Source organism: Pleurodeles waltl, chromosome 1_2, assembly GCF_031143425.1.
Source record: "Pleurodeles waltl isolate 20211129_DDA chromosome 1_2, aPleWal1.hap1.20221129, whole genome shotgun sequence".
In the NCBI taxonomy this organism is placed as follows: domain Eukaryota; kingdom Metazoa; phylum Chordata; class Amphibia; order Caudata; family Salamandridae; genus Pleurodeles; species Pleurodeles waltl.
Genome location: NC_090437.1, coordinates 1,228,814,553 through 1,228,831,487, shown reverse-complemented (window position 1 = coordinate 1,228,831,487; position 16,935 = coordinate 1,228,814,553). Strand labels below are relative to the sequence as shown.

The 16,935-nt window shown below is 50.4% G+C and overlaps 1 protein-coding gene across 4 annotated transcripts in view; it reads left to right on the top strand.

The window, feature by feature from the left end:
• ST3GAL5 (ST3 beta-galactoside alpha-2,3-sialyltransferase 5) overlaps positions 1 to 16,935 on the top strand; it is a 248,752-nt gene that overhangs the window by 135,481 nt on the left and 96,336 nt on the right. For 3 of the 4 annotated variants that reach the window (XM_069204243.1, XM_069204260.1, XM_069204251.1), the window contains one exon: positions 15,370 to 15,475. In XM_069204243.1, coding sequence (XP_069060344.1) covers positions 15,370 to 15,475 — 106 coding nt within the window. Of the gene's footprint in view, positions 1 to 1,947; positions 2,091 to 15,369; positions 15,476 to 16,935 lie in introns of those variants that run through there. The other variant, XM_069204235.1, reaches the window with a different exon arrangement.

Genomic DNA, 16,935 nt, shown 5'->3' with positions numbered 1-16,935 from the left:
GTCAGTGGTTTGCCAGACTGGGAGAAGTGTAATCACCCGGGGCAGACTCCCTGAATGACGCAGCCCAGGATCAGATAGACACGAGGCTGCATCACTGTCACCGCAGACCCCATGGACCCACGTGACACCTCCTCCCAGGCATTGCAAGTTCACCATTGCAGGCCTAACGTAAATACTGCCCTGGTACGATCATTATTTTGACCAAAACGACTGCAACGTGCAGCTTCCTTGAGGTCGGAATAGGCTCGTACCCTGGCCGCATGACCTCCCGACCCCAAGAGGCTGAGTCTGGGAAGTTCCCTGCGGCATCGGCCTTCCTTCAGCACCGCAGAGTTCCGAGGGTCGTAGAATAGTGGTATAGACGGTACATCCCACGTAGGACCCTGTGGGGAACCCCCTCATCTCTGGCCCGGGCTTCCTCGTCTGCCTCCGTGTTACCTAAATAAACCCCTTCAGGGTCCTTCAGCATCACACGGAAGGCTTTCTACAGGGACAGGCCTTACTTGGAAACACTCCCCGGAGAAGCCCTCTCCCACGAAACCCGAGATAAATGTGCGCTGCTTTGTGCATCTGAGGGCTCAACACGCGGCGGGCTCTCGGGAGCGGTGGGAACATGGCTCGTTGCAGTGAACGCATGCCCACCGCTCACTGCTGCCCTGTCAATGGTGCCGCCCGCGCATGCCCCAGAGAGTGGGCAGGAGCTTTGGACTGACCCCAGAGCTGCAGACATCGGAACTGGGGAGCCAGGTTAGGGTCCTGGCGTTTTCTCAGTATCATGTACTTCGGATGTCCCTGTGCCTAAAAAAGGGTGTGACCGCGTAAAATTTAACTGGTGCTCATGTAAAGCGCTCCAATAAGAGTCGAGTTCGGGCCATGAAAAAGAAAAGTAAATAAAGTGTCGCGCCCCCCCTCCCCCCCCCCCCCCAAACAAAAAAAACTGACCAACACCATTTATACTCCAAGCTATTTACCATATGAATTATATCTTCGTGCAGAAACCCTCATTAACTCACGTCCGCCGTACTCTGCGAACACCAAGCCAACATGAAAGTCAGTGAACGCTGCCTGCCGCCATCGCACAAGCCACCAAGCCGTCCCGGTACCCAGGCTGCACACGTATCCAGAGGGCGCACTGAGGGCAGCCGTGGAGGACACGCTGTGTGACGCGTGGCACGAATATGCAAGCACACGCCCTGGGAGGCCTTGCACACACCACAGAACAGTAAAGAAATTACCAGATGGATGCTCATGGGTGATAATATAGCAACTTGCTCGCAGAACTTCTGGTTTTAGCAGAAGATGGTTGCTCAGTGCTTAATTTGAGCTGGTAGTTTCCGGTGCGGGGCACGGCACTTATTTTTGAGGGGCGGCGCTTATTTTTCTGCACCAGGCATTTACTGGAGCAACAGGCATTTATGGGAAAGACAGAGGAAGAGAAAGAGGGAAAAACCCACAAAGGGAGAAAGCTGCAAGAGTGAGCTAAAGGGGCAGGGAGTGGTTGAAAATGGATTGAAGATTCCCGAGGTGGCTTTAGGATGACCTGCCTCGGTATTGTACTCCCACATTTAAAGGCAGCAGCTGTGTGTTTCTAAGGAGAGCTTTTGGGCACCGGCACATTTTTATTTACAAATTAAGCACTGCTGCTGAGAGCGAAAGCAGAAAACGTGCGTTCTCTTTAGCTGACCTCTACTCATTTGTATACCGTTGTTATTATAAATGTGCGCGTTAAATGTGATCAGTATTTTTTAAAGCAGACCCCGACAAAACGACCAGCCCGGCTTCTGAGCGGTTCTCCCTCCCCTTGAGTGGCTCCGTGAATCACAGCACATGCCCCGTGTTCCCAGCGATGCTGCCGGACGCCCGGTCCAGGAGCTGCAGTTAGAGCGGTCGCCGCCAGGGGGCAGCGCCCGCACGTATGACCGTGCACCCGGTCCTTTAACCCGCTGATGCCCCGAGGAAGGGGCCGAGGTTCAGGAAATGAAGGGCGACGGCAGTGCCCGTGTGCGTGCCAGGCTGGCACGAAGGCAGCCTCCGGCAGAGGACTCGCCGCCTCCGGGGCGCAGCATGCCCGCCGGCAGGAGCTGCACCTGGTGAGTGTCCAGGAGGTGGGTGGGAACACCACCCCTGATGTGTCTTAAGCTCCCAAAATGACGCCGTGTGTTTGTTTTTCCTTTCCGGAGGACACGCCGAAGTGGGGTTCATGCCTCGTTGGATGAGCCTGCGTCGTGTAAGCAGGCACTTTTTGCGGTTTCTTGGGGTTGGTGTTTAGCAAAGGGCAGTGCACCGGCTTCCTGTGCCAGTTTGACACTAATGTGCACTTTCACAGTAACAATATGGGCGAGTGCCTCTGGGGGATGTTGAGTGGAAGGCAGCCACGCGCAGAGCATGGAAGGGCGAGGGTGAGCCCTGGGCTGACAGGTGTTTCACGCACACATTGCTCTGTCTCAGTGCTTTAAATGGGCCGGTACCGAGTACCGGCACTTTATTTTGAGAGGGAGAGTACCGGCACACCTCAAGAAAAACATAATACTTTTAATTGGAGAGTACCGGCACTTCTCGGAAACAAGAGTACCTGCACTTGAATTTTTCCATATCAAGCACTGTTCCGTCTGAACGACGTTGCGATGAAGGTTTCCAGGCGCTTCTCGTTTGTCGCTCCTGCATCTTTCATACGCTTGGCAAGGGCTGTTCCTAGTGATCCCAAGCGCCCAGAGGCGGCGAGGTTTACAGCGCACATTGTTGTGTCACAACTTGTCCAAACGCTGTAGTGAGGTTCGAGGAAAATCGTTTATACTGCAGTTCGTTTCTTGTACGTTTCTCAGGAGATCTCAAACTTAAGTATTTTACTTCATGTTTGCAGTTTCGTAAGGTTTTTACTGTCTGCCTTCGCTATGCCCCGGTCAGCAGCACCAGCCATGCAGTGGGAAGCACTGCACGTTCATCAGTCAGTCTGATTCCGCTGCCATGAGCCGGTATCATTTGTTGTGCTCAATTGTTATTTTGCTTGGAGTTGATACTGCCCCATAGAAGCTTTGAAACCGCCCGCTTCTGGAGAGGGGAGCGATGCATTATTTTATCCTTGGATGCTTTTTTGTACCTGGTAAGTTGCACTCAGCGCGCCCAAAATGACTTCCAGGCAGTCCTGTGGCAGCAGGGTTGACCGAGATTGATAAGGAATGTACTAATAACCCCCAGACTTGTCCCACTCCAGTTAGTACACATTCCACCTGGTCAGTGCACTGCTCTGCCTCCCATAAGTAGAGCCCTTTCCCTGGCTCATCTGAACCCCTCACCCCTGTCAGGAGTTTGAGGCCCTCCTCCACCCACAGGCTTCTGCACCTCATCCTGGTGTCTGGCGGGAGAGCTCTGCTTTCCTACTAGGCTATCTTCTGCGCCTCTCCTCCTTTTGCTTTGCTCTCTGCTCTGCTTTACTTCTGTCCCTTAGTGCCCCTTTTGCTTCGCGCTACACTCTTCCTTGTTTTTCTCACTCTGTTCTCTCTCTCTCACTTTCGCTCTGCCCCTCTCCCTCTCCCGTGCCGCTGCGGCCCCTACCCCTCCTCTCTCTCCTGCGCTGTGCTCCCGCCGCTGCGGACCCACCCCTTTTTCAGCTCCACCCCCTTTTTCGCACCATTTTCGCCCGCCTCCCAGCTGTCCTCTCCTCCCCCCCACCTACCTACTTAATGGTGGCCACTGCATGGCCGCGCAGCAGAGGCGCCGCTGGCGTGCCAAAGGGACACCCGTCTGCGCCCATCCGCGCCTGGACCGCGCCCAGTGACAGATCACCTGGCTCTCGTCCTCCCCACTGCCGCCACGCATGTCTTCACTACGCCGCCGCCACCCTCCGCCCCCCTCAACACCGGCTGCTCTCCCGCCTGCCTTCAAGTCTCACCGCAGACCACCCGCGGACCCTTCTCCTGCCGGAACTGCACCTTCACCATCCTCCACACCAACGACCCACCCACCAAGGTAGGACACAACCATCACAGATGTATCCTCCTCAACACCCACTCCGTCCACAAGCACGCAGTAGAGCTATTGAATCTACTCGACTAAGCCTCCCCAGACGTCGCCTTCCTAACCGAGACCTGGATGAACCCCTCCTCAGCGCCTGACATTGCCATAGCCATCCCGGACTGCTACAAGATCACCCGCAGGGACCACTTCAACAAACCAGGATGAGGCTTCGCCATCCTCCACAAGAACACCATCAGGATCACGACTAACACCGAAGACACCCTCAGCACCGCCGAACACCTGCACTTCCAAATCCACACTGACCCAAACACCACCCACTGAGGGACCCTTGTCTACAGGTCCCCCGGCCCACGTAGCAGTTCAGCGAGTTCATTACCGACATCATCAGCAGCACGCACGCTCTCGCATCCACTGACTACATACTCCTCGGGGACTTAAACTTCCACCTAGAGAACACCAACGAAAACCTTGCTCGACAACCTCTCAAACCTCGGCCTCAAACAGCTCGTCACAACACCTACCCACTCCGCAGGACACACACTCAGCTCTATTCTCTCCGCCAGCAATCACGTCTCTTTCAGCCACACCACCGAACTCCACTGGACAGACCACCGCTGCATCCACTTCTCCTTCAACATACCACCACCACCCACAATGGATCCCCCACTGCAGCTGGAACAAGGTCACCGAAGACCAACGTATCGCAACCCTCTCCCACAACCCACCCATCGACACCACCAACACTGATGCAGCTGCCCTCAACTTCAGGCAATGGGTCAAGACCTGTGCCAATACTCTCGCCCCAATCAAGAATCCCTCCAGCAGACTCACCGACAGAAAGGCCTTCTGGTTTACCGCTGGCCTCCACGAATCTAAGCAAAGCTGCTGAAGACTCGAAAGAAAGTGGCGCCAAGATCAGACTCTGGACAACCTCACAGCCTTCAAAAACACCATCCGTAGACACCACCAACTCCTCCGAGCGATCAAGAGAACCGCCTTCAATGACCGAATCAACAACAACGCACACAGCCACAAGGCTCTATATTACAATCCATTGTGGTTGTAAACAATTAGGCTGCAGGGGCTGTAAATCAGCTGAAAGCATTGGCTCATTTTCTACAATGGTGCCAATGTTTTGCATATTGATAATGTGTTTCTTTTTGCCGTTTCATCTAGCGCGAACCTGCTCCGAAGGTACTGAAGTGCTTTCTATGAGCACCAGTTACGTTATGCAATTACTCAGTCATTTTTGCAGGGGCAAGGGGATTATTTTCCCAGTATCACAGGATGTTGAGTCGATGCCGAGACTCAAACCTGTTTCCCCAGCTCCAAAGTTGGCAGCTCTGGCTGTTAAGCCGAGATGCTTGCGGCACAGCCAGCCTGCACTCCCTTACGCCACCCACACTGCAGACAGCAATGGCTTCGGGGGCACCAGCGCCCCCCCCAACCTCTGCTCATTGTGAGAGCTGCCTCTTCCCCTTGACTGTGAGCCACCCCATGGGAATGGCTGAGTCACACCATTAATGTGCACTAATATTTGATACCTTTAATAGTACAACAGAGCTGGGCTGTTATATTGGAATTATACAAACTTATTAGCTGCTGCGCTTGGTTGCTCGGCGCCTGGCCCACTCTCTACTCTGTTGGATGATCCTGGTCGTGTTGGTTTCGGACATTCCACATTTCCCTGACCTCATCGTCTACGTCACTCCTGTTGTTGCTGGGCAGGCTGCACACCTGATGCAGCGCTCCTCTGCTATTGGACCTCTACGACAGGGAGGTGGGTGATAGGTGCCCGGCTGAGGTGAGGAGGGATGAGCCTGCACCGCGCAGTTTTGCATCGCTGCCAACTGCGGTGGTCCTCTGGCGGCCACAGGCTTTCACATCTCAGCTGTTGTGGTGATCCCATAAAGTGGCTACATTTCCTCGAATTTCCTGCGCCCTGCCTACTTTTTGGTAGGCACAGGGAGATTGTGATTTTCCCAGAATCACAGGATATTGAGCCGACACCGAGAATCACACCTGGTTTCCCAGCTCCAAAGTCGGCAGCTTAGCCGGTAGGCCCCATCCTCTCCCCTAGGGTTTGTTTGCAACAGGCCTACAATTACTGTGATTACACAATGTATTGTAGTGGGCTGCTTTTACTATGTCTTTGATGTCTTTCTGCAGCCTGTTTTGTTACACATGGTATTGCCTCTTGTTTTGCACTTATAGCTCTGATGGTGCTTTGTTCTTGGATATCTCTACCTACCTCTGCACCTACCTCTCGAACTACACCTACCTACATCTGCCTCTACCTACACCTACCTTGCAGTGCAATTTGGTTTTCTATCTACGTCTGTTCTGCAACTATTTATTTCTTTGAAGCCCAGTTGACTTCCATATATTACGTAGGGGTCAGTGAAATCAAAATTTGGATTTAACTATACAGCCTAGCCGTTCAACTGGATTTTGGATTATACCATGTAAACATGCATTGCAGTGAACAAAATAACTGCAATGTTATCTCGAGTCACAGAGGGCCTAGTTCATTTTTTCTAGGATACCTCTTCTGCACTTGTTCCTATAGTGCTTCTTGCCTCAGCCATGGCGTTTCATAGCACAGTAAGAATATTTGCGCCTGAACTTCATTTCCCACGCTGTGATTCGCCGATGCTGGCGCTACCCTGTGCTGCAGTCTGCAGGGGGGTGGCTGTGGTGTCCCCGTGGACGGTAAACACGTAAAGAAGTGTTTGCAGGCACCGGGTCCACTCATGCCCACTGAGCTGTGGGGATCCCGCGCGGGCCTCTCTGGGCAGCTGGGTCCCTGTGTAATGGTTCTGCAGTTACATGCTCTGAAGCTGGGGAGTGTACGTCTAATATGAGTAATCCTTTTCTTACAAAGGTGACCGTGTGACCCCATCCCATCCAAAAAAGACAATCACCAGTGTCTGTAGAAATCCTCAGTACTTGTGTAACTATTTTAGACGTATTAAAACACAGGTCTAGCAGAAGCCACTCTTTTGGGTAAGGAATTTGTACCAGAAATATTTTCGGTCGAGCGCGCAACCCCTCTGAAGTGCTGTAATCTATCTGTGTGCTTTTAACCATGCCCACCGCACGCCCACACTATCACTCGTTCGTGGGCTTGGCTTGCCTTTCAAAAATCCTTTATCATTGGTAAATGCTTTACATTTGTCCCTCCTTGGGACAATTTTGTTACTGCCTTGGCCATTGACCCAGTTACATGGATGATTGCACGATTGCCGATACATTTGACCGCAAGCAAACTTCTTTTTCCTTTTGTGTCTCTTTTTTGCACTCATGGCAGCCGTGGCGCTTTGAATCGGCTCGCTTATGTCAACTGTTTTACTTTTCATTTTGAATTTATGTGGCAAGAAAAGTCCAGCTAGGAATTCACAACGCTAATAGCTTTAACTTGAGTAAACGCGAGACCCATTGCATTGCAAATGCTTGTTTTTCATTGCAACACTATTGGCCTGCACTTGTGGATAAGCCCCTTTCAGCTTGTGATTTTTTTTAGGTCTGGGTTTGACGGCACAGCTGTGCAATGGCCTATTGCCAACAGTGTACATAGAGGGGCTGGATTTCTTCAACCCACCTCTTTCAGCCATTGACCTGATAGTTTGTCAATCGAAGCTTGACGCAGCCCAGTGAAGCATCAGTCTTACGTAATACTCTGCTGTTCGGGTGTTTCCTTCAGCTTTCAGTGAAGGGTTTACATTGAAGTTCTATTGCAAGCGGGGGGAGAGGAGTGGTGTTAAAAAATGTAAATTAGCACTTGTATAGCGCACTACTCACCCGTTAGGGTCTCAAGGCGCTGTACTCATACCGCTATGGAACCCCTCCTGGCTTTTCCCTGTGAGGCGCCCACTCCTGAGCACCCCCAGGGTGAAGCCAGGCATCCAAGCGCTGTTGGGGCCGTTGTGGAGATTAAGCAAGCTATTGCCCAGCGTTGCAGAGTGGGACCCATGAATTAGATTAGGCACCGAGGCGAGAGTTATCTGGTCAAGGGGAATTGAGCCCAAGACCTGCCGAAGCGGGACTTGAACCCTGGTCTTGAGCCAGATCTCTGCTTCAGGGACTGCCGCTCTAACCATTGAGCCACACTTCTCCACTAACAGAGACTACTTTACACCTGCAGCCATCTGTGGGCTCTCCTTCTTGTCTTTCACTCTGATACAGTAATGCTTAATGCATTAGCACCTAAAACTCAAACCTATTGGTTTTGCAAATGTTTGTTGTTCAGATTGCAGCCCTGCCGAGCGTGGCAGACCCATGGCTTAGTGCTTAAATTGGAGATGCTATACGTCTCTCCTGACCATTTGAGCATCATTTTATTTTTATTTTCTAAAAAAACATCTGTGTATCCCCATGTGAATTACCTGATGAATGTTGGAGCATTTAGACGCATTACGCTCTAAACTAATAACCCCCTTCATGTTGCCCTGTTCCCCTCTGAAGGGAATGTTAAAATGAGGAGTGGCAGGTTGGTTGGAAATGCTCCTCAGGCCGTGATCCTTTCATTATTTGTATATTTTTTTAATGAAGGGCGTCTCAGGCCAGAAGAAGGGTGCCTCGAAAGCTTCCAGAGCATTGTCTAGTAATCTTGTGAAGCTCACGAACTCAGTTGTGTTTTTAGTTGGCTCAATATTGTTCTTTTCGCATCTTTAATGGCTGATATATGATGGAGGAAAATCTCCCCTCCATCCCATACCTTTCATTATATTCGGAGTCTGTTTCCTCCCTTTCTGCCCCATTTATCACCGGTATACCTACCTACCTACCTACCTACCTGTCCAGGTGGTGATATTAATTCACCCCATTCGCTATATTTTTTATGGGAGCCCCGTGTGGCGGGGGTCGGGGGGGGGAGGGGGAGGCATTGGTTGTCTCAGGCGCCTCTCACCTTTGATACATCAACTGCTTGTCCCCTACATGTTAGGAGCTTCAATTTTGAAAATGTTGTCACGTTTGTTTATTCTGAGGTTGGAATTTAAATGGAAAGTGTTGGTTACTGTGAACAGCCCATGCTGCCTCGGGATGGGCCTGAGTTATTGACCTGAGCTCGCAGCCGGATGGCCCATAAGCTAGCCCGACACGTGGAGTCACACGTGCGACAAATATTTCCAGCAAAAAAACGTGTTCATCCCAGTCATTAAAGTGGGCAGTGCATAGAATAATGACTGTTGTCTGTGTCATTACCGAGTTTGCCCGTTTCCGCCAGGGGTACTCGCCGGAGCGGTAGAGCTCTGATGCGCTGGCACTGCCCAGAGAGTTTTATAAGTGCCAGCTGACAGGCCTTCTGCTCAGCACCCCTCATACACATGGGGAGGAGCTAGAAAGATGGGAATCGTGGCAATCCAAGAAGCGGAGAATAGAGGGGCAGATGAATGAAAACGAAGAAAAATATCAAGAAAAAATAGAATCAAAATGTGGAAACACCCCGCGCAGTGAAGCTCTGCGTGACTAGAATGTGTAATGCTGCAGTGCCCTTGGTGCGCGCATATTGTGATGGCGCGAGCGCTTGAAATAACGGTTTCACACCTGTGACTATGTGGCAGGAAGGTAAAGACCCGGTGTGCCATTCTTCCCATTTATTTATACTCTTGCTGTATCCTGGAAACAGTAACGTGACCTTCCGGGTCAACTGCGAACGTGCACCCACCCTAGAACAACTAGACCAAACAATCCCTTTATTATATCCCTCCCCAAGTAGATCCAAACATGATATGATTATGAACTACATACAAAATCTTAGTCTTTGACCGGGCTGAGGGTTGGGCCGAAGGCTGTACCTCTGCGACCGTAACCGACCTTCACCTGATGGGGCTGGAGAGTTGGTAGTCGCCGATGATGCAGGAGGGAGTGTGTCCTCTGCCATTGATGACTGGTCCACACACCTAGACTCAGAGCCCTCACTCACTGACCTCTCCTGGGAGCAGTCATCATCACGCAGTTCTTCTGAGGGCTCCTCGAACGTGGCTCTTCAAAACCACGAGATGTTTCGCGTTGCCCTCTCCTCACTTTTCAGCTGTTACCATGGTGCCATTTGTCTTGACGACAGTCCATATTCATGGTTCGTAGGGTGTGTGGAATTTCCACCCCGGCCTCCGGTCTTTCATTATCACACGATCACCATCCTAATATCCTGAGAGGCAGCATGCTAGGACCGACTCGCTCGGTTGTTGACTCTTTCGTCTGACCTGCTCAGGCTCCAGGTGGTAGGGAGTTGGTCGCCATTCTGAGTGGGTTGGGATGGTGTCTCGTCACTGCCCTGCGAGCATTAAGGACCAAGGGGCTCAACCAGTGGTGCAGTGGGGTGTCCCTCTTTATTCACGCAGGAAATGATGAAGACTGCGCTCTGGGTCAGTACCCTCTAATATGGCAATCTGAAGAACCTTATTTAACATACGCATAAAATGTTCAACCTCACCATTTTCCTGGGGCCATTGTGGTGTGATTCTCCAATGGTGGATACCCACACTCTGTAAGAATTCCTGAAATTCAGCCCCTTGGAATGGTGGCCCATTGTCAGTTTTGACCTCGTCAGCGAGCCAAATCATAGCAAATAGTCTCTCAAGGGCCGGGAGGACATTGACAAAGGCCGTCAAGTCAATCACCTCAACAATTGGGTATTTATAGTATCCATCAACAGTGACTAGTGTGATGCGGCCATCTGGGAAGCTCCCGAAATCGAGGCTGATCTTTGACCACGGTGCGCTACATGGTTCTTCAGTGATGACAGGAGCATACCTCTGGGACAGCGGTCAGTTGACAGGCTGGGCATTTCCTCACGCAGTCATCCACCCCGGCTTCCAAACCAGGGAACCATACTTTCTCCCTCATACGTGCTTTCATCTTTGCCATCCCTTGGTGGCCTCCATGCGCCAGTAGGATCACTTGCTGCTGCAGTTGGAGTGGTATCACCAGCCGGTGCCCACGCAAGTATCGGACCATCAGGAGTTAGACTCCGTTCGTTTCTTACTCTCCACAGCTTGACCAGACGGTCCTTTTCTGCCACATCCCAGTCAGTCCTGCCAGGAGCCAAACTCTCGGACTTTCTTTACTCGTGTCAGAGCGCTGTGTTCTTGGGTGCCATCAGAAATCTCTTTCAGGCTTAGTGTCTTGGTGCAACTGCTGACAGCCAAAGCTTGCACATGTGCCTCTGTGGCCACCTCACCGGGGCTGGGGACTTGAGCTGGCTTACCTGGGTGGCATGAGAGGAAATCAGCAGGATACTTGGCACCAGGACGGTACGTCACCTCCATGCAGTACTGCTGAAGTTGAATAGCCCATCGTTTGATCCTGGGCGGTGGGTGTGGCGCTGTCCCCTTAAACAACGGGACCAGGGGCTGGTGGTCCGTGACCACCCGAAACTGTCTTCCCTGCAGATATAGATTGAAATGCTCACACGCCCACTTGATGTTCAGGGCCTTCCTTTTAATAAGTAGCGCTGTTCAGTGGGAGTCGGGACCTTGCTGGCGTACGCCAGCGGAGCCCACTTGCCAGGCTCAGTTTCCTGTGTCAGGACCACGCCAAGCCCTACCGAGCTTGCGTCAACTACCAGTTCAGTTTTCTTGGAAGGGTCAAAGTATGCCATGGTAGCCTCGCAAAGAAGTGCTTCTTTCAGTGCCTGAAACACCTTTGTCAACGCTCGGAGGGGCTCAGAGAGTATTGCCAGCTGTGGGATGAAACGCCGACAATAGGTGGCCATGCCAAGGAAACTTTGCACCGCCGTCACTGTTTGTGGGGCTGGGGCTTGTTTGATGGCATTCGATTTGCGCAGATCTACCTGTATGCCACTTTGGTTGTACACGTACCCGAAAAAGTCAATTGAGTTCTGAAAGAATGAACATTTATTTTGGTGTAGAGTGATCACATGTTCAGATAGCCCTAGCCGTTTGAGAGTTGCATGTAGGTGCTGGTGGTGCTCTTCAGCAGTGGCAGAGAAAATCAAAATGTCATCGCTGACATTCATGACACCTTGTAGCCTGGACAGGGTCTGACTGATCGCATTTTGGAACACCTCTACAGCTGACGATATGCCAAAACTTAATGGCTTGTACCTCCACAGTCCTAAGTGTGTTCAAAAATTCGTAATGTATCTGCTGTCTTCCGCGAGGCTCAACTGGTGGTAGCCAGCTTTTAGATCCAATTTAGATAACCGCTTGGATCCGTTGAGGTCCGCAATTATGTAGTCTATTGTGGAAGTGTTATGTCTCTCTTTTAATCCCCTCGTTGGGAAGCCTCATGTCAATGCAAAGTCTGATTGTGCCAGGTTGTTTTGTTTTTCAGCTATCCCCATCGGTGAGACCCATGGGGTGGGTCCGGACACTTTTTCTATCACTCCTTGTTCCTCTAGGCTGTTAAGTTCCTGCTCTACCAGCAGTCGGAGGTGAAATAGAACCCGCCAGTGTCGCAGAGCGACTGGTTTTACTGCCTTGTCGATGTGTAGTCGTTCCAGGGGTGCCTTCAGACAACCCAGTCCTGTGAACAACTCTGGGAATTGGTTCAGCAGCTCTTCTACCTGGCATGACCTTATGCTTCTTGCAAATGACTCTAGACCTAATTCCTCGGCCGACTGGCTACCGAGGAGGTTGTCAGCTTCCCTGTCAATGACATGAAATGTGGTGTGGATTGCTTTCCCCTCTGTTTTGACAGTCGCGGCCATATGTTGTTTTAGGGGTAGGGGTGTGCTGCTCCCATAAGTGAATATTTTAGTCTTTGACAGTGTTAGTTGCAGACGAGATCGAAGTTGTAGATACTGTTGGATGCCCATTACACTCACGGACGCTCCCGTGTCAATCAGTGCGTTGACTCGCGACCCTGCAGTCTCAATCAGGCACATTGGTTGAGGTCGCCTGTGCCTCTTTAAGCCGCTTGTCAAAGATATCAGGAATGCCTCCTCCTCTTCTTCCGGGGAGGAGTCCTCCTGCATCTGACGGGACGGTGGACGTTGGCGTTTGTGTTCATCTGATCACTCAATGACACCTGCTTGATCGCCTGGGTTGGTGCCCTTCGGCTTCCTCTTCCTTTCCCCCAGGCATTTCCTTTGCAGACAGCAGCAAAATGGTTTGGTTTCCCGCAATTCTAACAGATCTTTCATAGAGCTGGACAGTCGTTTGCACTGTGCACCTTCCTCCCACAGTGATCGCAGCGTGCTCCTTACCTGAGTGATTGGTGCAATCTTGGCTTCCGCTTTACTGGTTGTGGCTGTGCTGCATCCACACATTCTGCCTTGATCAGAGGGGCCTTCTCCAGCATTGGCGATAGGGCCAAGTCCATTTTTGCTGCCCTGGCTACCGACAGGTCATGAGACCGTGCCATCACTAGTATTTCATCGAGGCTGATAAGGGGTTGTCTCAATATCAGGCCTCTGAGCGTCTTGTTTCCGCAGCCTTGTGTAATCTGCGTGCATATCTCCTTCTGTTGGTCATCTTCCGTGCACGTGCTTGCCAGTTCATGCAGCCTTGCGTAGAATTGGTCAATCGATTTCCCCCTCCCATTGGCGTGCCTGATGGAGTTTAAAACGTTCGAAATCAGAATTGAGCTGGGGGTCGAAGTGCGCATTCAGAGCTTTCACCGCTGCGTCATAGTCATCATAGTTGCCGGTGTTTGGGGGATGTCTGAAAAGTTTGTAAATCTCATCCCCAGCAAAGTGAAAGAAGTAGGGACCTCTTGACTGCGCATTCGCGTTCACTGATAGCAACAAAATCGTTCTCTAATCGCCCAATCCAGACTTTTCACCTGGGCGACGCTGTGGCCGGGTCTTGTAACTCGCTGTAAGGTGCAAGTGCTCCGACCATAGAGTGCTGTGGGGGTGGGTGGGACAGCCGGTGTTGGTTCGTCTGCCATTATTGTTGCGCACAGTAGGGCGAAAGTGTGTGCTGTTTGAACCAGTCACGCACGTGGCGAGTTGCCGCCGAAACAGTGTGGTTCCATGTGCCAGGCAGGGTCTTGCGCGTGACCGTGGGCGCCGACCACTATGGTGATGAGATATCGGTACTGCAACGGACAATATCTCAGAGGCCTGGATGAGGGCATGTGCGCCTACCTCGCGATGCAGCAAGTCAGTATGAGTCGCCTCTCCTCGACCCGGTTGTTGGGCCCGTCCGGCCATGCACGTGTCGACGCTGGCTCAGGTTTGGAAGAAAATAGGCCTCTACCCCACGCAGCTTTCTCACTCTGTGCTGATGCAGCTGTGGGGCGCTACTCGTGGCTGCCAAGTCGCATTGATGCGAGGTGCACCTGGACTGTTTCTGGTGGCAGTGGCCAGTGTTAAACGTGAGTAGGACCCACTCATCGCCAGTGTATGCTGCACTGCCCTGGGCGCGCGCACCGTGTGATGGCGCGGATCATTAAAATCCTTGCAGAAAAGTTCACTGAATCACTAAATGCAAATCATAGATTCCAATTCCAGTCAGAAAACAGAGGGTATGTAGACCTAGTGCAGAGAATGGTGTGTAAGGAGGTTAGCTATTCTAAGCTCATTGGGTTAGGGCAGTGACAGCAGACAGTAATGTACAGGCCCTATTTTGCAAAGTATTAGGTAAGGGGAATAATGCGCCTAACACAATAGTTTGCGTGAAGCCCCCTTTTTTTTTTTTTTTTTTTTTTTTTTTTTTTTTTTTTACCCGACCCAATCTTAACCATTTATCTCCCTACAATAGTGCACTGACAGTGTGAGCTCTGCACCAGCAGAGGGCTGCACTTAAAACCAGTGTAGAAATGCGCATAAGGTGAACTAGTGTCACACTGTGTACACCCTTTAGACGCCCAAGGTTACTTGTATGTTTTACTTCAGCAGTGTTGCTAAGTATTCTTTTTGTTTCATAGTTAAAATAAAACATGACGTGCCAGCATATCTAATTTATTTAGGAAATCAGTGGGCCAAGTTATTTTTGGACTAATAAGTAAATACCGCCACGTCGACTGAATCATTCATCACTGGTGAGTTTGGTTAGAAGCATAGAAATAGAAGAAGGAACATTAAAAGGCCACTGACATTGCTTACTTTGTATCAGTATTCCATGGCAACCTTAACTCCATGGAGACACCTACATCAAGTATTTCTGCCTTATTTGAAAGCTCCCAGAGAGTAGAGGGCATACTTTTCTTCAATACAAATGAAAGGACACATGTATAACAGCAACACAGTAACGTTTAGGCCTTCTTATTTACTTCTAAACTCACTATTTATTTCATGTATTTTTTGTGCCTACATTTGTATTGCGGCCGACTTTCTGTGCTTTTAAGCAGAAAACAACAGCGTGAGTAACAAAAGTCAGAGCTGCAATGGGAGTGAACCTAATTAAAAGTCCTTTTATAGGATGATGTTACTCTTCAAATTTTTGTGGCAATAATAATCAAGAATCTTGTTTATCTTCGCAGGTTTGCTGGCGTATTTCTTTTGTCTCTGTGTATTGTTTATTTCGTCAAACTGTCCCTGCCATCTAAAAAATGCAACATGAAAAACGTGGATCCTGTGCGAGTAAAGGTAGGATCCATTTACACAGCTGTGCTTTGCTTTGCAGCTCATGTAATCACCCAGTTCTTCATTTATGGTAGCTTGTGAACCAGCAGGAAGCACAGTTATCTCAAGCATAATGCTAGATCACTCCTTCATAGCATTGTTGTAACAACCACCCATAGCATGGTCTTAACAAGCATCTCAAGCAGCATACTAGATCACTCCTTTATAACATGTCTGTAACAAGCATCTTCAAGCAGCATGATGGACTACTCCTTCGTAGCATGTTCGTAACAAGCATCTCAAGCAGCATGAAACAGTACTCCTTTATAGCATGGGCGTAACAAGCCTATCGCACTGCATGATACCTTACTCATTTATAGCATTGCCATAGCAAGCATCCATAGCATGGTTTTAACAAGCATCTCAAGTAGAATGGTAGATTACCCCCTTGTAACATGGTTGTAGCAAGCATCCCAAGCAGCATGCTGGATTACTCCTGCGTAGCAGGGTCGTGACAAGCATCTCAAGCAGCATGCTGGATTACTCCTTCGTAGCAGGGTCGTAACAAGCATCTCCCACAGCATGCTGGATTACTCCTTCGTATTATGGTCGTGATGAGCATCCCAAGCAGCATGCTGGATTACTCCTTCGTAGCATGGCCGTAACAGGCATCTCAAGCAGCATGCTGGATTACTCCTTCATAGCATGGTCGTAACAAGTATCTCACGCAGCATGCTGGATTACTCCTTCATAGCATGGTCGTTACAAGCATCTCAAGCAGCATGCTGGATTACTCCTTCGTAGCAGGGTCGTAACGAGCATCTGCCACAGCATGCTTGATTACTCCTTCGTAGTAGGGCCGTTACAAGCATCTCAAGCAGCATGCTGGATTACTCCTTCCTATTATGGTAGTTATGCGCATCCCAAGCAGCATGCTGGATTACTCCTTCATAGCATGGTCGTAACAAGTATCTCTAGCAGCATGCTGGATTACTCCTCCACAGCATGGTCGTAACCAGTGCTTAATTTGTACATAAAAATGTGCTGGTGCTCAAAGCCCTCCTATTAAACATGCGGCTGCTGCAATTAGATGTGGGCACAAGGAATACTGAGGCGGTGTAATCCTGAAGCCATCTCGGGCCTCGTCAATCCATTTTACGGCCACTCCCTGCCCCTTCAGCGCACTCTTGCAGCTTTCTGCTTTTCCCCTTTGTGACGTTTTTTCGCTTTTCCCTTCCTCTCGTCTTTCCCATATGTGTCTTTTGCCCGCAGCAAATACTTGAGGCAGAAGAATAAGCCCCGGCCCTGAAAAATAAGTGCTGGTGCTCAGCACCGGAAACAACAAGCACAAATTAAGCCCTGGTCGTAAGAAGTATCTCAAGCGGCATGCTAGATTACTCTTTCATTATATGGTCGTAACAAGTATCTCAAGCAGCATGCTGGATTACTCTTTCATAGCATGGTCGTAACAAGTATCTCAAGGA